The following is a 19,579-nucleotide window of genomic DNA, read 5'->3' as shown; positions in this document are numbered from 1 at the left end:
CACACACACACACTACATTTTACAGAGTGAGCCTATAACACACAGCACACACACACTTCATTTTACAGAGTGAGCCTATAACACACACACACACACACACACACTACATTTTACAGAGTGAACCTATAACACACACACATGCACACACACACACACACACACACACACTACATTTTACAGAGTGAGCTATAACACACACACACACTACATTTTACAGAGTGAGCTTATAACACACACACACACACACACTATATTTTACAGAGTGAACTTATAACACACACACACTACATTTTACACACACACACATTTTACTACACATGCGCACACACACACACACACACACACTACATTTTACAGAGTAAACATATAACACTCATGCACACACACATTTTACTACACACACACACACACACACACTACATTTTACAGAGTGAGCCTATAACACACACACACACACACACACTACATTTTACAGAGTGAGCTTATAACACTCATGCACACACACACTACATTTTACTACACATGCGCACACACACACACACACACACACCACATTTTACAGAGTGAACTTATAACGCACACACACTACATTTTACAGAGTAAGCCTATAACACACACACACACACTACATTTTACAGAGTAAACCTATAACACTTATGCACACACACTACATTTTACTACACATGCACACACACACACACACACACACTACATTTTACAGAGTGAGCCTATAACACACATGCACACACACACTACATTTTACTACACATGCGCACACACACACACACACACTACATTTTACAGAGTGAACTTATAACACACACACACACACACACACACACTACATTTTACAGAGTGAGCCTATAACACACACACACACACTACATTTTACAGAGTGAGCCTATAACACACGCACACACACACACACTACATTTTACAGAGTGAGCCTATACACACACACACTCACACACTACATTTTACAGAGTGAGCCTATACACACACACACACATTTTACTACACATGCGCACACACACACACACACTACATTTTACAGAGTGAGCCTGTAACACACACACACACACACACACACACACACTACATTTTACAGAGTGAGCCTATAACACACACACACTCACACACTACATTTTACAGAGTGAGCCTATAACACACACACACACACACACACACACACACACACACACACACACACACACACACACACACACACACTAAAGTTTGCTTTCTGTTTATTTTTTCAGAAACGAATAGATATGTCTATAATTATTTGCATCACATTATCCTTGTTAACCAAGTGCAAAACTTAATAAATATCAAATTAAAAACTCATCAGGAGAAAGTTGTGCAGGTGTTTGATGTTCTGTGAGAAACTCCTGCAGGTGTGAGACTGGCTGTTTCTTCTCTGGCTTGGGAACCTACAGGTTCTAATGAATTCGATTCACAGAGATGATTACTTTTGGATTGATTCATTAGGCTGTATATTGAGTGAAGTGTTTTGCTGCCTTTCCAGGTGTGTGTGTGTGTGTGTGTGTGTGTGTGTGTGTGTTTTTTGGCCCCTGCTGCACACCTTTATCAGAGTGCTGTAACATTTGCATGAAAATGCACAATTTTCCCTTGTGTTAGCTCCTGTTTTCAGATCGAACAGGTTTTAGGATTGAGGTATCTGCAGGCCTCTGGCTGAATAATTACTGTGCTGGGTGATGGAGGAACATCACTGACAATTATGAGCTTGTTCTCAATCACAGCAGCAGGTCACAGGGTTCTAGAAGAATAAGTGATGAGTTTGATGTGAGGAATAGAACACCTCAGGAGTAATCAGAAATAATCAGTGATGTGCTCATGTGAAACTGCGCTACTGTTCCCATTACAGAGCTGCTACAGTTCCACAAAACAACCCATTATTTGTATAAGGAGTCTGTCTGTCTGTGTCTCTCTCTCTCTCTCTCTCTCTCTCTCTCACTTCATTTAGTTAATATCATTATAAAAGTGCAGCTGAACTTATTATAGACAGACTTATTGCCCGCCTCCGTCCTGAAGACTTCCTGTGACAGCATTTCCTGTGATTGTTACAAAGGGCTGACACTGGAGACTCCTTTCTACATTGTTAAATGTTTATTCCAAGAGAAACTTTAGTAAATCCGTGATTAATTTAACAAATAATATAGCAGGACCTGAGCATGTTTTATAGATTCACACACACACACACACACACACACACACACACACATGATCAGCAACACTGCAGCGCCTGTGTGTTTAATGATTTATTAGTTCTCTTTTTACTTAGTTCTTCATTTTTACCCTTTACTTCTCTTTATACAAGTGTACCTCTCTCTCTCTCGTTCTCTCTATCTCTCTACTTTATATCTTTATTATTTATCTGCTCTTTTTCTTATTCAACCCACCCCTTTCTTACACACACACCTCCTGTCTGTCTGTATGCTGTAAGTTCTCTGATGGCAGTTGTTGTGTCTGCCAGTCCGTTACACACCGGAGTTTAACTCCAGGCCTCAGTGTAAGTGCTGGTAGTGAACTAGACTACTGTATGACTAGTGCTGTCGTAATATAGAAATTAGTCATTTACACACATACACACACACCCTGCTGTCATGTGTAGCTTCTATAAAAATGTGGAAACCCAGTATGTGATCTTGGTCACCCCTACCTTTTCCACTTCCTGTTTCATTAGAGCAGCTTTCAGCAGCACTCCAAACCTTCTTCCTGTTTTTATTACTAACTTCTTTTATACTGTAAGGTGAAGTGGGCTGGCTCTGGGTTTTAACAAATTTTACTTCAGTAATTGTGTTTGCAGTGTGACAAAAACCTCCAGCAAAAAAAAAAAAAAACTTGACACTCACAAATCGTGAGTCACTGTTTATAAATTCACTGGTGATTAGACATTACATCTCATTAACACCACGCTTTTAGCTGGTTAGAACCTCGTCAGTGCAGGACGGAATCTCATATCTACAGATCCCCAAACTTCTTCCTATGAGGTAGGGCTGGGCGATAAATCGATTTTATCGATTAACTCGAATGTGTAGTTTCCGTCTATATGTTTTAATAAAATTCGGTTTTCTCTTTAATGTCCACTCTGGGCTCCAATAGTTTCGAACGAACTCCCCCCCGCGTGTTTGCCATAGAGATACACAAACAACATGGCAGCGAGCAAGCAAAGGTAGCAGTAGCATCAATTTACTGCAGCACCTCAAACAGAGGCATGCTGTCGAGTGGGAGAGATGTTGTGCCCTACGAAATAAACAAGACAGCGGCAACACGACTGTGTTTAAGCAGCCGCATCCTGAAAATACACGGTTAAGCAGCCGCACTTTGTTTAGTGTTGCGCGTCTAATCGTACACTTGCGGTATGGGTGGTGGGAGCGGTCAAAATACCTGTAAAGACGCTTCAGAACGGCGTTTCCGTTAAGAAACAGAACAATCAGAGCTTTTAATTCACCACAATCAAACAGCCCTACAATCGCCCAGCCCTACTATGAGGGCCACATAATGTTTTCTCTCTTTAAAGGGGGTCTGTAATAGAAAATCACATTAGTGATTGCCAGAGTGACTAACAGTATTATTGTGTAGATTTTATTATGATTTTAAATGTATTTATTGGCTCTTAATTATAGATTAGATTTTGTTTTGCACCGTACAGACACGTGAGCATTACTTTTCAAGACATATTTCGCCTATTAAAAGAATTATAAGTTATTTTTTTTCATATTCATCGCTATTGAAATCAAAACATTTACTTTTAGGGCTGCTACAAATAATTGATAAAATCGATAAGTATTAATAATGAAATTTGTTGTCAAATGCCGTTATCGGAAAGTTGGGCTTCTGAAGTTACTGTTTAGTGCGACAGTAAGAAACACCGCCTGCGAAAATTGCGGACAGTACGGGGCTCAACCTGCAGCAGGAGTTTGTGTGGGATCAAGTATCACAGTGATGCATGAGCACATTAAAAGAAGAGTCATGGATGAAGGTGAAACATCAGCACGGTGAGTAAAAACTCTATAATCCTCATTATGTGAAAATAGTGTATAATTTCATTAATAGTTTAATGAAGTGTTATTGTGTAAACTGTGTGTAACTATGGGAAAGTCGCACTGGCTCTGTCGTGACATTGTGATGATTTAATTAAACAAACACAAAATCTAAAAGCAGCAAATAACAGCAGCAGTAAACGATCACATTTTTACTCACTGTTGTGGTTTTTAGTGAATGTTTATGCATCTGTACACCAATGCATTTTTTTTTCTTTTCTTTAATTTATTTAATCCTGTTAGCTTCCTGCGTTTCTCCATTCGATTCTCTTTTTATAGCATTTATCTACAACAGTAACTTATCTGTTTACAAATGTGATTTACTGCGGCTTTACTACGTTCAAATACTTGTTTTAAATGTTTTTATATTAAATTTTTGCATATTTAATAATTATACAAAATTACATTAATTATATATTATAGACAACAAATTAACACAATATTTTTGAAAGCATGATTGTCAACTTGCCATCTGCAATATACAGTACAAATGTTTATTAACACAAATTGCGTCACCTTTCATACTCAAATGCTCTTTTTTATGTTTTATTTTACAGAAAGAAAAAACCCAGCATGAGTGAATTGTTAAAGGAGAAATCCCCCATGTGCACCTCAACAACAGCACTAAGCTTTATAATGTCTACATTAAAGATAGTTCTAAATAACTCTGTCTTTTGCATTTTTAAGTACACTACATTTTATACATAAATACCATGAATTAGTGTTTTATATAGTTATAATAAGCAAAACATCTACTAAAAAAAGTTTTGATATCAGAATAATTAATTAATCAAAAAACAAAAGAAAAAATCATCTGTTTAACCGGTTATTAAAATAATTGTTAGTTGCAGCCCTAATTTATTTACTTATTTATATGCATGTGGTTGGTGGGGGAATCTAACAAAAAATGTTGCTACGTTAATAACTAGAGGTCGATTATTTTACCGATTGCGAGGCTGGATCGTACTCACCTGATAACCGATTAATCAGATGATAGTTTTTAGAATGGATACGGGCTAAAAAAAAAAAAACATTAATTAATAAATATAATATAATGCTCTTCATGCAGCGCACAGTTTCACGTGTAAAAACAGCACATGGAGTCAGTGATTCACCTCTAGAGGCCGCTCTTGTAATGAGAGCGGACCTGAAGCCGGAAAAACTATCGTTATGGATTTTTGCTGATAGTTTCAGTGATCAACTATCAGTGGCTCGACCTCTTAATAACTAAGGAAAATTTATTTCAAAAGCCAAACTTTATTATCAAATAGAGATATGATACGAGTGGACTATATTTAAGATTAATTACAATTTTCAAAATATGACTCCGGCGTAAATCACAGTGCCGTTCCTCATGTGGGGCCGTGTCTGTAGTTTGGGGACCCATGATTTACATAATCCATAATCTCTTATCTATAAACTTTCAGCACATTAGAACCATATAGACAAATTACTAATGCTCCAGAATTATATTCTCTTAATCTATACGTTATAGAATAGTTATAAATGTTTATACAATATTAATAATTATTGTAAAATAATTATTTTATAAAAATGGCCTTAGATTACATTCACACATAAAATCTTAAGAATATGCAAATGAGGAAATGTTTACCAAACAGATAGCAAGCTAGTTAATTGAGTAAATTGACCACTAGTAAAGGAACCTGCATGGTCACAGGTGATATTTCAGTAGGCCATGATGATTTCCTTCATATGAAATATAAAGATTTTTATCTTTTCTAGTAAGAGAATAAAAACAAGTCTTAAGCTTGTGTTTAATTAACATCATGTTAAAACTCAAAGCCCAAACCCAAAATCACATTTTCATGTTTAATGGTTCTTTAATGTATTTTTTCCTTTTATTACCGTTTGTCTAAAACTTTCACCGCCTTTCACTGTCTTCTATTTCTCTTTCACCTCTCGGCTCTGTCGCTTTCTAATGCCGGCTGTTGCGCTCTCCCCGCTACCTAAAGCAGCCTCCGGAGGAGAGGATCTGGGTTTATTCTCCTCTGCACTACGCTACAGAGTCTCAGACTCTGGCCACAGGGGACGAGGACAGCGATACTGTAAGTGACGGTGCAGAGCTGCCTGTGATTGACTCATTTGGAAATTTATGGCAGTTTCAGCTGTCGTCATTATTCCAAAACTCCTCATGATTAACTTAGTGTAGCTTCTTTGTTTATTTTTGTAGATTTTATACACTGGTGTTGTCTGCATGGAGATGGTTTAGGTTCAGGTGTCTGTGTGTTTGTGCTCTTGGCTTTTCCACTCATGTTTCTGTTCAATCTCATTATTATCAAATGTGTACTTGATCAGATGAGTCAAAAACACAAATACCTTTAATTAAATATCATGATGTAATGTGTACATTTTAGCAACGGTTGGTCTTGTGTCTTGTCCACAGCAGTGAGGGTGAAGACTCTGAAGATCCCTCAAGCATGACGTGGCTTCCAACTCGACTCAACTCTACTGAGCAAACTTCCTGCTGTTTAATTGACTGTTGTCTTCGAACCTTGTCTTCTTCAAGACCCTAAACCCCTTCCAGGCTGCAGTGTGAAGCTTAATGCAGAACATGCACAGGCTAGCCTCATTCTCATCCTCCTCTCGTAATTTTCTTTTCATCATCCTGCTCATCATCCTCTTCATCCTCTTCATCTTCCTCATCATTACCCTCTTATTATCCTTATCAACATACACTGCATCTTTCTCTTCTTATCATCTTCCAATCATTCTCCCTTTATTGTTCTTCCTCCTCTTCATTCCCCTCGTCATTGTCTTCTCACAGCACCACAATGAACAGTAATAACTGTCCTTTTTTTAAATAACATTCCTCTCATTCATGTATTTATTTATTTTCTACTTTTTCTACTGTGTGATTCTCTGAGTGTGTTTCTGTGAACAGAGAAGATGTTTGGTATGTAACGTGAGTTTGGAGGAAGCTTGTTCTCGTTTGATTGAAGGAGCTACAGGTGAGGTTATATTGTACACTACATCACGAGAGAAATGATAGATTTATTATTCTACAGTGTTTTTATCCAGTCTGATCTTCTGGTTTACCTGCTTTACTACAACATGCCCCTAAGCAGCCAGAGCAATGAAATGAAAGGTGTTTATTCAGGACAGGAATGTTGGCATTTCCATGTACAGAGAAAAGAATCAAAACTTAGGGATAATCAATTATTTAAAAAAGCGTATAAGGTCAATTCACCACTCTGATCATCAAACAGTAATGTGTTTCTATAATACAGAGGTGAGACGCAAAGTTCACTACCGGGAGTTAAAACACGGGAGCAATAAAGTAAAAAACACCATTAATTTTATTATTTGATTTTATGATTTTAAGATGCAACAAATAACACATTCTTTCATGTGAAAAAGTAGTTCTGGTTTTCTTTTTTCACACCAATTAATAGCAAGCTTTTTTCAGCCTTATTACACCTACACTCTTATTACGCCTCCACCTTCATTACACCTCCACCTTCATTACGCCTTCAGTACACCTTCATTACACCTCCACCTTTATTACGCCTTCAGTACACCTTCATTACACCTCCACCTTCATTACGCCTTCAGTACACCTTCATTACACCTCCACCTTCATTACGCCTCCAGTACACCTTCATTACACCTCCACCTTTATTACGCCTTCAGTACACCTTCATTACACCTACACCTTCATTACGCCTTCAGTACACCTTCATTACACCTACACCTTCATTACACGTACACCTTCAGTACACCTTCATTACACCTCCACCTTCATTACACCTTCATTACACCTCCACCTTCATTACACCTCCACCTTCATTACGCCTTCAGTACACCTTCATTACACCTCCACCTTCATTACGCCTTCAGTACACCTTCATTACACCTACACCTTCATTACACCTCCACCTTCATTACGCCTTCAGTACACCTTCATTACACCTCCACCTTCATTACGCCTTCAGTACACCTTCATTACACCTCCACCTTCATTACGCCTTCAGTACACCTACACCTTCATTACGCCTCCAGTACACCTTCATTACACCTCCACCTTCATTACACCTCCACCTTCATTACGCCTCCAGTACACCTTCATTACACCTCCACCTTTATTTCACCTACACCTTCATTAATCCTACAGTACACCTTCATTACACCTACACCTTCAGTACACCTACACCTTCAGTACGCCTCCAGTACACCTTCATTACACCTACACCTTCATTACGCCTTCAGTACACCTTCAGTACACCTACACCTTCAGTACGCCTCCAGTACACCTTCATTTCACCTACACCTTCATTACACCTCCAGTACACCTTCATTACACCTCCACCTTCAGTACACCTACCCCTTCAGTACGCTTCCAGTACACCTTCATTACACCCACACCTTCATTACACCTCCACCTTCAGTACACCTACACCTTCAGTACGCTCCAGTACACCTTCATTACACCTACACCTTCAGTACGCCTCCAGTACACCTTCATTACACCTACACCTTCATTACGCCTCCAGTACACCTTCATTACCTCCACCTTCAGTACACCTACACCTTCAGTACGCCTCCAGTACACCTTCATTACACCTACACCTTCATTACACCTACACCTTCATTACACCTTCAGTACACCTTCATTACTCCTTCATTACACATTCATTACACCTATGGGCCCTTGAACTCATGACCTTCTGATCAGAGACTTTCAGTTAAACACATTTCTTTCCTCAGAAGTAATAAATAGAGAATATTGTGAAAATCAGCTGGAATAATTCATGAACACTGTTTCACTCATCAGTGATGGATCAGGAACATCTCAGTATGTTTAATGAATTCAGGGTGATTTTAGTTCCTGCAGATTTCCGTATTCCTCTAAAGGGTCATCATACCCTGACCCTGAGTTTATAAAGTACTGTTCCAGCTCCCTGCATGGGGACTGAGTAAAATGTGATGTGGAGATCATAATTCAGACCTGGAGCTACCTGCTGTTTCTTCACACACAATATAGAATCAGAACAGACACTAAACTCCCACAGTTTCCTGAAAAGTCTTCTGTCAGGGCTGGATTTCTTTTTGTTGTTAATGAATCAGGCTTTTTGTTGCTCTTTATATGTTTTAAACCGACAGACATGCTTCTTCATATCACAATCACTGGAGTTTTCCACACGGGTGTAGTGACCTGCACAGCGCCTGAGGTCGTGATTTTTAGTCATATCTATAGAATGTTCCGGGATGTTTGTGTGAGGACGTGATTTTAATAGATATTTGATGGATGTTGAAAGCTGATTGTGATCAGGATGCTGTTGTGCGATATAACAGACCTACAGCAGCAATACAGAGTGTTTGTACATTTTGGTTGCCTTATTTATTTTAGTGGTCTGAAATGATATACTACAGTATAATGAGTCACTAATATGTAAATATAAATACTGAAGAAAAACTGACTTTTTATCCTTTGAATTTTGAGTTGTGTTTGTTTGTTTGTTTTTTTTTCCCTGAAGCTGCAATTAAAAATGAATAGAATGCAGCTGATTGTTGAGAGGATGGAGAGCGCAGCCATGTTTGCGTTTCAGACATCACTTTGTGCCGTACATGTGAACCTTCCTGAATATGCAAATTTATCAATCGTATCAAATGTTCTGAGAGTCCAGCTCTCTTTCTCTGTGTGTGTGTGTGTGTGTGGTTCTAAAAGTGTGTTCCCGATCAATGCTGTACAGATCGAGCATGTCGTCTTTGAAAAAATTGTAAATATTGTTCCTAAAATGATAACATTTTAATTGTACCCTTTTTATTTAAACAGGAAGTTAAAGGGATGGATTTTCCCTTAAAATAAATGTTGATCTGTTGAGCTGTTTGTTACAGAAGGATGTTTGGCTTTAGACATCATCCATTTCTTAACTAGTGCTGAAATTGTGCTTTTTTTGCTGAACTGTTTCTATCCTGTGTGAGTAGTTTGTAGGAGTGTGTGTATGTTGTGTGAGAGAGTCCGTGTACACATGCAAGTGCATTTATTTGACTTCTCTGGAAATAAATATACTTGACGTCTGTTGATCTGTTGTTTTATTTAGACTTTAATATCCAAGATTCATCTTTCAGTCTGACATTTATGGAGTTATATTATCAATTTAAATGTGTGTGTGTGTGTGTGTTGTGTGAAGGTGTGTGTGCGTGCGCCGAAGACAGCCTCAGATTCACGTTGGCTGACAGGAGCCTGGTGTGGTCTGCTATTGTAGCACATCCACCTCAATGTTCGGTGTTAAAAGCTAAAAACTGAGATGCTTCTCTGCTCACCACAGATATAAAGAGTGTTTGAGTTACTTAATCCTTAATGACACCTCAAACCAGTCTGGCCAATTTCCCCAGACCTTTTTTTAACAAGGAGTTTCATACAGAACTGTTTCTCACTCAGTGTTTTGTGTTGTACCACCCTGTAAACTCTACAGACTGAGTGTGTGTGGATTCTGACCGTTTATGAAATTTTATTGCCAACATCCATGCCATGATGAAGATGCCAGAGATCATGTTTGATGTAAATATTCACTGAAGCTCTTGCTCAGGTCTGTAACACTTCAGCTGGAACCTTCTTATATTGACAGGGACTTTTTTTTTACCAAGAAATAAATATTTACTGTTTGCTTTAGTGTTTGCATCACATATTTTTGGGAATGAATAAATATAAAATACAAGGAAAATAAAACGCTACTAAAGTGTGAAAATGGGTTTAGAGCTTCGTAAAGCCTCCTGAACTGATTTCAATTAAAGCCAATGTCCAAATACATTGAAATTCTACTAATATTATTATTACTATTGTTTAAAACTGTAAAATGTTAAAAATGTTTCATTTTTTCTTGATTTTCTTGTGCAGTTTAAATTGTGCGAATCGGTTCCTCTGGTTCAATTAAAAAGATTCGACCATAAAGAGCCGATTCCTCCGCGAGTTTCCGTCAGTGTGGCCCCGCCCCAAACACACACACACACACACACACACACACCTCCCCGGAGTTATAAGGCGGAGACAGATTACTTCCGGTCGGTTACAGTCCGGAGGAGACCCGCAGCCGTAGCCGCTCCGCTCCACAGTCAGCGCCAGCGGAATAAAGCCGCCATGGGAACCCGGGATGATGAATATGATTATTTATTTAAAGGTCAGTTACAGTGTAATTTTCGCTCCTGCTCCGTTACTGAGCTGCTCACTGAGGGAACGCGGTATATAGCGGTGTCGGGCTGCGTCCCAAACGCTCTGAGTGTGTAAGTGCACTAGAGCGCGTGCTCGCTGTAGCCTTTATAGTGCACTAGGTGTTTGATGTGGCGCTATTTGGGAGGTTGCCGAGATATATGACGCTAACGCTGGCCTTCCAGTCTGCTGAGGCCTTCAGTGTTTCTGAATCATGTCAAATATAATTTTTTTTTATGTGTGAAATAAAAAGAACATTTGTTTTTGTAGTTGTGCAGCTCGATTTCAGTTACTTATTTGATAAAGATGGAGGAAGCTAACCGCTATGTAGCGCGCTAGTTCGCTAATTAGCTCCAAAAAAGTCCTCATTTAGTGTGTGTGTGTGTGTGTGTAAATTATTTGTTTTATATAGTTTATGTGGAGTTTGTTTTGTATGAGCGGCATTTTCTCAGTGTTCCACATTAGTGTCAGTCGCGGGGTTTTTATAAAATTCCGTTCTAAAAGTTGTTTATAAATGTAACTAGTCTTGATGAGTGCGGGTATGTGGGGTGGAGGGGCGGGGGTATGTGGGGTGTGTGTGTGTGGGGGGTGGTGGAGTTGGGTCGTGTAGGTTTGTCTTCGCTGCTCATCTTCATCACGCTGAGGAGGAAATGATTGAGAGATTTGAGCTGGGTGACGTCATCGACACTGGCTCCAGGCGTATGATTATGACGTCATTGAGTAATAACGTTCTAAAAAAAAATCATATAAAGTAATATATCTGAAAATAAAGTGCAAGTTCCTATACCTCAGTTTTCCCTCTTCAGGAGTCTCATGATGGTTCATGAGTCCTGATATGAAGATGCTTCAACAGCAGATTTTAGACTCTGGTCATTGATTTACTGCAGCAAAACATCACAGAGGTTCATTGTGTCGGTGATCAGAGTAACAGTTGTGTAACAACAACTCGAGCTGTGAGTCAAAATAGGAAACAAACTTATTTTTACACACTACACATTTGGTGTTTTGAACTTTGCAGTGTTTCTACTTTCCTTCATCCCAAATAATAAACACTGCATGCAGGAGATCATCTCACACTTACATCTCCAACCCACTTTATTAGGAACACCTGTATACCAGCCATATTGCAGGTTAGGAGCTTCAGACAGAAGTCAGGGGTTTCATCCTTCACACACTGATGGAAGGAGGTGTGTGTGTGTGTCTAGGAATTACATGTACAGCCATCTCTCTAGAGTTTACACAGGTAGTGAGGGAGGAACATCTAGTAAGCAGTAGTTCTGCAGGCGGAGGTCTGGGGAGCATGGCTGAGATCTCAGGAAGTCTACTGTAAATCTAATAAATGATCAATAGTCAAGCAGGTGTTCCTATTAAAGAGGCCAGAGAGAGTATAATCATCTTCAACCACTTTTCTATCATCCGACCATCTTTACTCGTCTCTTGGCTCTTGTATTCACCACGTTCTTCTTGACGCTGTTATAACTAACAGAAGTAAATCTGTCACGTGTGTAATTTTACACACCGGCAGTGTGACGTGAGGATTATAAATAGAGGAATAAAATAAGCTTCGGTATAACAATAGAATATAAATGTACACAATAATGTTTAAAGTTTGAGTTTTTTTTGTTGTGTTGTTACTGTTCCGGCTTCACCTATAAACATGAAGGTTCATTATAACGTAGGAGTAAAACAGATTTATTTCTTTATATTAACATTTATAATAGTGTTTGACTGATTCACTTTTCCAGTCTGTTTATGAATCTATTCTGATGTTTATTAGGACACAGGGTAGTAATGACGTCATCACTTATACACTGCTCGTGACTCGTGTGACATCAAGTGGAAGTTCTTTTTAGTACTCAGAGGGATGAGTGGAGCAGTGGTCAAGGATGGAGGGATGAGTGGAGCAGTGGTCCAGGATGGAGGGATGAGTGGTAGATGAATGGAGGAGATATGCCTTTATTCGTCCCACAGTGGGAACATTTAAACCAAACTAAAGCAGAATTCAGGTTGTGTGTGAGGGTAATTATGGTGCATGTTGTGTTTTGAAATGATCACAGGAGAAGGTAGGAGGTCTTTCAAATCCCTGCACCACCAAGCTGCCACTGCTTGGCCCCTGAGTGAGGCCCTTCACCCTCATCTACAGAGTGTATAAATGAGAATCATTCACAAGACGGCTTTTTCTCAGCCTGTAATCTGGAATCGTACAGTGTTTGGTTTAGAAACGTGGATGAACAACAAACATGTCTCGGCTGAATGATCATGTCCTGGTTCTTCTGTTCTCCAGCTTTTATTGTCCTTTGAATGCGCTGGTTGTCAGCGTGCGAATGCGGTGCTCAGAAACGAATGAGTTTATTGTGTTTTTGTCCACAGTGGTGCTGATTGGAGACTCGGGTGTGGGGAAAAGTAACCTGCTGTCTCGTTTCACACGCAACGAGTTCAACCTGGAGAGCAAGAGCACCATCGGTGTGGAATTTGCCACTCGGAGCATCCAAGTGGACGGAAAAACCATCAAAGCTCAGATTTGGGACACAGCAGGACAGGAGCGCTACAGAGCGATCACATCAGCGTGAGTGTGGAGGATCTCTGAACACGTAAAGACATGATCAGGTGTAAAAAGGAGAATTCTGGATAATGTGCTGATGTGATTTTAATGTAAAGCAGCGTAACTGTTACCTCCCCGTGGGCCTCATACACTTTATTCATCTCTAGAACACATTTTACAATAACAGCTGCACAATTAATGAACATATTCAGCACTCAGTAATTAAAGCTCTTATAACTATAGACTTTATTGCCCCAGGAACATTAAACACTGTATATATTTAAATAGTGACTACAATCATTTAGTCTGATGTTCTGTTGTGTGTTTACACACTGCTCATGTGTCCCACTGGAAGAACAAGAACTGGGGTCTTTTAGAGACTTATTATATTATCTCTTTAATGAAAGATCTATAATAACAGTGGAATTCTAGCACAGAGCTCCACAGCTCATGTCTGCTTATGTTCTATTTCCTATTTAAATGAAAAACATTTCAGTTCCTCGTTCTAGATTCCTGCTGATCTTCTTGTCTGTATTGTGCAGGTACTATCGAGGTGCAGTAGGAGCACTACTGGTCTATGACATTGCCAAGCACCTGACCTACGAGAACGTGGAGCGCTGGCTGAAGGAGCTGCGTGACCATGCGGATAACAATATCGTCATCATGTTGGTGGGCAACAAAAGTGACCTGAGGCATCTCCGAGCCGTGCCCACTGACGAGGCCCGGGCCTTCGCAGGTGTGTTTCACCTGTACGAGATTCTTTTAAAAGACGACACGCACATGATTGGGGGATGTAACAATGTGTGTGGGGTCTTTGCTTCTATTTTTCAGAAAAAAACAACTTGTCTTTCATCGAGACTTCAGCTTTGGACTCAACAAATGTTGAAGAGGCTTTCAAAAATATCCTCACAGGTAAGGATTTGTCTGTTCGCTAATCAGCTTGGATCTGGTTTTAATGGTACGATAGACATTCGGTGTTGAGGATGAGGTTCCCTTTTGGAGTCTGGTTCCTCTCAGGGTTCTTCCTCAGACCATCTCAGAGTTTAACCTTCACCACAGTCACCACCGGCTCAGTCACACAAACATTAATTATTTTATTACTGCGTTCTCTGTGTAAAGCTTTGAGACACGTCCACTGTTAAAAGCACAATACAAATAAACAGGAACTAAATTGGTTTAATTTACACTACAAGGAAACATTACAAGATCTTATTCCCTGTTCAGTAAGAATAGTGGATTGTGTGGGTGTGGGTGTGTGTGTGTGTGTGGGTGTGTGTGTCTAACCCTGTGGTAAATACGGGGATTTTTTTAAGCAGCCTGAGGCACAAGATCACAACACAACTTGAAAATGAATGATCTATCAAGTTGTGGGTGTGTTTGTGTGGATGTGGGTGTGTGTGTGTGTGTGTGTGTGTGTGTGTGTGTGTGTGTGTGTGTGTGTGTGTGTGTGTGTGTGTGTGTGTACTGGTGTTGGTCTGGTACAACCTTCAGGCAAAATCAATCACAAACACATTTGTGTCATTTATCCACATACTTGAACCTGAATGAGTGAAAAACTCCCTGAGACGATATGAGAACGAAACTGAGCCTCATCTGGGTTCGCTTTGAGTCTGGTTCCTCTCATAGTTTCTTCTTTGTACCATCTCAGGAGTTTTTGATCTGTTTAAAAACATTATTAACATGCAGGAGACTGTTTATATAAATAGTGTGATTTATAAGTGATTTATTTTTAATGGTTTACTGTCTGTACCTGCGTCTCCTTTTCCAGAAATATACCGTATCGTATCACAGAAGCAGATCGCAGACAGGTCTGCACATGATGAGTCTCCTGGCAACAACGTGGTGGACATCAGCGTCCCCCCGACCACCGATGGGCTGAAGGGAAGCAAATTCCAGTGCTGCCAGAACCTGTGACCTCGCTCTGTGTTTACTTCTTCCTCTATTCCTCACACTCATCGCTTCTTTGTTGTTTATTGTGCAACCGCTGCTGCTCTGGTTTTCTCTACTCATAGTCTAGAAGTTCCCCCTGCCTGTAAAGTTCTAGATAACATTCCTGTTTTTTTGGGGTTTTTTTGGTCTTGTGATTTATGTATTTGAAACCACCCCCCTTTTTTTTTTTTCCTCTCGTAAGTGATCCTGGTTGGTCGCTGATCATGTGACCCACTCCTGAGGATAAAGGATGGTGAGGGATCAGTGTGTCTTGAACTTCCAGCCACTCTGAGGAGTTTCCACTCGGAGATTCCCGACACTAAGCAAAAGCTGTGGTTCAGCCGGGCCCCTGGAATAAGGGACCCTGCTAGTTTAACTTTTCTTGGCTGAGAATCGGCATGGGGCAAAACATTTTCTCTGGATTGTATAGATACCAAAGGGAGACTGCAATCATTTCAGTTGTGAAATGAAGAAGGTGAACATTTCAGACCGCAGTGTTGATTAGCGCAGTACAGGGTGAAACTCCTGAGCGAGTTCATGTGCTGATTCTGTATTTCGTTATGGGAACAGTTACAGCAGTCGTGTGAATATTTCCTGTTTAATCATTTATTTATAAATATCCATTATAAAGGTAAAAAGGGTCGTTTCCCAGCCCAGGAATTGCACTGTTAAAACAAGAGGAGCTGTTAAACAGGAGAGGATGCACTCTTGGTTTCACTGCTGGTTAGATGTCTCTCATCTCATACTCGAACATGCATCATCCCATGTTATCAGATTCTTGTTTGCATTTCACTTAACCTCTTGTGTGATTAGTTTGAAAATGCCTTATGGTTTTCCATATTCTGTGATTAAAAACAAATTTATTAAAGCGTGGTTCTGACATTCACATGACCTCTATGACGTCCACATCAGGTGTTTTTCTTTTGCCTTTTTTTGAATTATCAGGATAGAAAATAAACCAAAATATTATAAACTGTCCTTATTCTTGTATTGATTTGAAACTTTGTTCTACCGTCACTGTATGTCATTGGAGTGAACAGTAAGTAAATGCAGCTCCATCTTTAAACACGGTGTCATTTGGTGTAAACTGAACATTGTGCGAGCGACGACTTTCTCTTTCTCATCCGTTTCTCTCGTAAATTCTTTAACAGTCAGTTAAACAAATCCATGTTAATTCTGTTTCAAAAGAAATGAACACAATTCAGCATAGTTTTAAATAAAAACATCTGGAAGAATAACTGAATGGCAGGAGCTCAGAGGCGTGATGATGTGAGACGCAGATCTTCCTGAACAGAGTTGTGAATAATTTGGATTCTTTGTAGTGCAAAAACATACTTGTGAATTTATACTACAGGGAATTCAGTTTATACTGTAGCAGTAATGTGCAAATAAATCAAAACATTTAGATAAAGGTAGATGAAAGATCAAATAAATGATGAAATTCAGTTTTTAATCCATCGTGTTTGACAGGAAATTTAGTCTAATGTGAATAAAACATTATTTTGAGTTTACCTCAATGTCAACAACTTTATGAATAAACAGAGCTCGTGTGTAATGTAATTGCGCTTCACCTTACTGTTTATCTGAAACTGAATCTGAAATCAATGGTTTTAAATGTGATTTTAATGAATAAAAACATTACATACTGTTTTTTGAGGGAATATTTAACATTTACACTGTGACGTTTCTGCTGGATGTCTGCAAGACAGGAATCTCCTCCACACAGGACAGAGCAGAAGACCTCTATGCTTTTTTTTCTTTTTCACTTCATTAATGTCCCTGGTGTTTATAGCTGCTGTAAAGTGAGAAGAGAAATTGAATAATCAAATACCAACATCACCAAGCTGCCACAGCTGGGCCCCTGAGCAAGGCCCCTGACCCCAACTGCTCAGGTGTAAGCTGTTCCAGGTGAAATAGAAATAAAGCACTGGGGTGAGGTGGTGATCAGGGGCAGGGTGAGGTGGTGATCAGGGGCAGGGTGGGGTGGTGATCAGGGGCAGGGTGGGGTGGTGATCAGGGGCAGGGTGAGGTGGTGATCAGGGCAGGGTGAGGTGGTGATCAGGGGCAGGGTGGGGTGGTGATCAGGGGCAGGGTGAGGTGGTGATCAGGGGCAGGGTGAGGTGGTGATCAGATACAGTGTGAGGTGGAGATCAGGGGCAGGGTGGGGTGGTGATCAGGGCAGGGTGGGGTGGTGATCAGGGGCAGGGTGAGGGGTGAGGTGGAGATCAGATACAGTGTGAGGGGTGAGGTGGTAATCAGGGGCAGGGTGAGGTGGAGATCAGGGGCAGGGTGAGGTGGAGATCAGGGCAGGGTGAGGTGGAGATCAGGGGCAGAGTGAGGTGGAGATCAGGGGCAGTGTGAGGGGTGAGGTGGAGATCAGGGCAGGGTGAGGTGGAGATCAGATGCAGGGTGAGGTGGAGATCAGGGGCAGTGTGAGGGGTGAGTGGAGATCAGGGGCAGTGTGAGGGGTGAGTGGAGATCAGGGGCAGGGTGAGATGGGGATCAGGGGCAGGGTAAGATGGTGATCAGGGCAGGGTGAGGTGGAGATCAGGGGCAGGGTGAGGTGGAGATCAGGGGCAGTGTGAGGGGTGAGGTGGAGATCAGGGGCAGGGTGAGATGGTGATCAGGGGCAGGGTGAGGTGGAGATCAGGGGCAGGGTGAGGTGGAGATCAGGGGCAGGGTGAGGTGGAGATCAGGGCAGGGTGAGGTGGAGATCAGGGGCAGGGTGAGATGGAGATCAGGGCAGGGTGAGATGGAGATCAGATGCAGTGTGAGGGGTGAGGTGGAGATCAGGGGCAGTGTGAGGTGGAGATCAGGGGCAGGGTGAGGGGTGAGGTGGTGATCAGGGGCAGGGTGAGGTGGTGATCAGGGGCAGGGTGAGGTGGTGATCAGGGGCAGGGTGAGGTGGTGATCAGGGCAGGGTGAGGTGGAGATCAGATGCAGTGTGAGATGGAGATCAGATGCAGTGTGAGATGGAGATCAGATGCAGTGTGAGGGGTGAGGTGGAGATCAGGGGCAGGGTGAGGGGTGAGGTGGTGATCAGGGGCAGGGTGAGGTGGTGATCAGGGGCAGGGTGAGGGGTGAGGTGGTGATCAGGGGCAGGGTGAGGGGTGAGGTGGTGATCAGGGCAGGGTGAGGGGTGAGGTGGTGATCAGGGGCAGGGTGAGGTGGTGATCAGGGCAGGGTGAGGTGGAGATCAGGGGCAGGTGAGATGGAGATCAGATGCAGTGTGAGATGGAGATCAGGGGCAGGGTGGGGTGGTGATCAGGGGCAGGGTGAGGTGGTGATCAGGGGCAGGGTGAGGTGGTGATCAGATACAGTGTGAGGTGGAGATCAGGGGCAGGGTGGGGTGGTGATCAGGGGCAGGGTGGGGTGGTGATCAGGGGCAGGGTGAGGGGTGAGGTGGAGATCAGATACAGTGTGAGGGGTGAGGTGGTAATCAGGGGCAGGGTGAGGTGGAGATCAGGGGCAGGGTGAGGTGGAGATCAGGGGCAGGGTGAGGTGGAGATCAGGGGCAGAGTGAGGTGGAGATCAGGGGCAGAGTGAGGGGTGAGGTGGAGATCAGGGGCAGAGTGAGGTGGAGATCAGATGCAGGGTGAGGTGGAGATCAGGGGCAGTGTGAGGGGTGAGTGGAGATCAGGGGCAGTGTGAGGGGTGAGTGGAGATCAGGGGCAGGGTGAGATGGGGATCAGGGGCAGGGTAAGATGGTGATCAGGGGCAGGGTGAGGTGGAGATCAGGGGCAGGGTGAGGTGGAGATCAGGGGCAGTGTGAGGGGTGAGGTGGAGATCAGGGGCAGGGTGAGATGGTGATCAGGGGCAGGGTGAGGTGGAGATCAGGGGCAGGGTGAGGTGGAGATCAGGGGCAGGGTG

The 19,579-nt window shown here is 41.8% G+C and overlaps 2 protein-coding genes and 1 long non-coding RNA gene across 37 annotated transcripts in view; 2 read left to right on the top strand and 1 right to left on the bottom strand.

Annotated features, from left to right (window-relative positions):
* pip5k1ca (phosphatidylinositol-4-phosphate 5-kinase, type I, gamma a) overlaps positions 1-7,447 on the top strand; it is a 64,388-nt gene extending 56,941 nt beyond the window's left edge. For 2 of the 7 annotated variants that reach the window (XM_046857906.1, XM_046857908.1), the window contains exons 17-19: positions 2,468-2,533; positions 6,047-6,136; positions 6,475-7,447. In XM_046857906.1, coding sequence (XP_046713862.1) covers positions 2,468-2,533; positions 6,047-6,136; positions 6,475-6,480 — 162 coding nt within the window. In that variant the 3' untranslated portion in view covers positions 6,481-7,447. Of the gene's footprint in view, positions 1-2,467; positions 2,534-6,043; positions 6,137-6,474 lie in introns of all 7 variants that reach the window. The other 5 variants (XM_046857907.1, XM_046857911.1, XM_046857910.1 and 2 more) reach the window with 5 other exon arrangements.
* On the bottom strand, positions 6,701-10,205 carry LOC124391375. Of its 29 annotated transcripts, none has more exons than XR_006926944.1 (4): positions 8,113-10,153; positions 7,850-8,067; positions 7,610-7,776; positions 6,701-7,548 (listed from the first exon to the last, which is right to left on the bottom strand). It is a non-coding gene; the product is annotated as an uncharacterized LOC124391375 (long non-coding RNA). The 29 variants fall into 29 exon arrangements; XR_006926953.1 differs by having other exon boundaries at positions 6,701-7,665; positions 7,727-7,776; positions 8,113-10,152; XR_006926962.1 differs by having other exon boundaries at positions 6,701-7,665; positions 7,727-7,776; positions 7,867-8,067; positions 8,113-10,152.
* Positions 10,206-11,051: 846 nt separating this feature from the next.
* Positions 11,052-16,682, top strand: rab11ba (RAB11B, member RAS oncogene family, a). The gene is made up of 5 exons (XM_046857916.1): positions 11,052-11,209; positions 13,609-13,804; positions 14,323-14,516; positions 14,612-14,692; positions 15,549-16,682. Exons 1-5 carry the CDS (start codon positions 11,170-11,172, stop codon positions 15,692-15,694), a joined length of 657 nt encoding a protein of 218 aa, XP_046713872.1. The 5' UTR covers positions 11,052-11,169; the 3' UTR covers positions 15,695-16,682.
* The last annotated feature ends 2,897 nt before the right edge of the window (positions 16,683-19,579 follow it).

Source organism: Silurus meridionalis, chromosome 9, assembly GCF_014805685.1.
Source record: "Silurus meridionalis isolate SWU-2019-XX chromosome 9, ASM1480568v1, whole genome shotgun sequence".
Lineage (NCBI taxonomy): Eukaryota > Metazoa > Chordata > Actinopteri > Siluriformes > Siluridae > Silurus > Silurus meridionalis.
The sequence above is the reverse complement of the archived record's forward strand: the minus strand, read 5'-3'. Positions and strand labels throughout refer to the sequence as shown.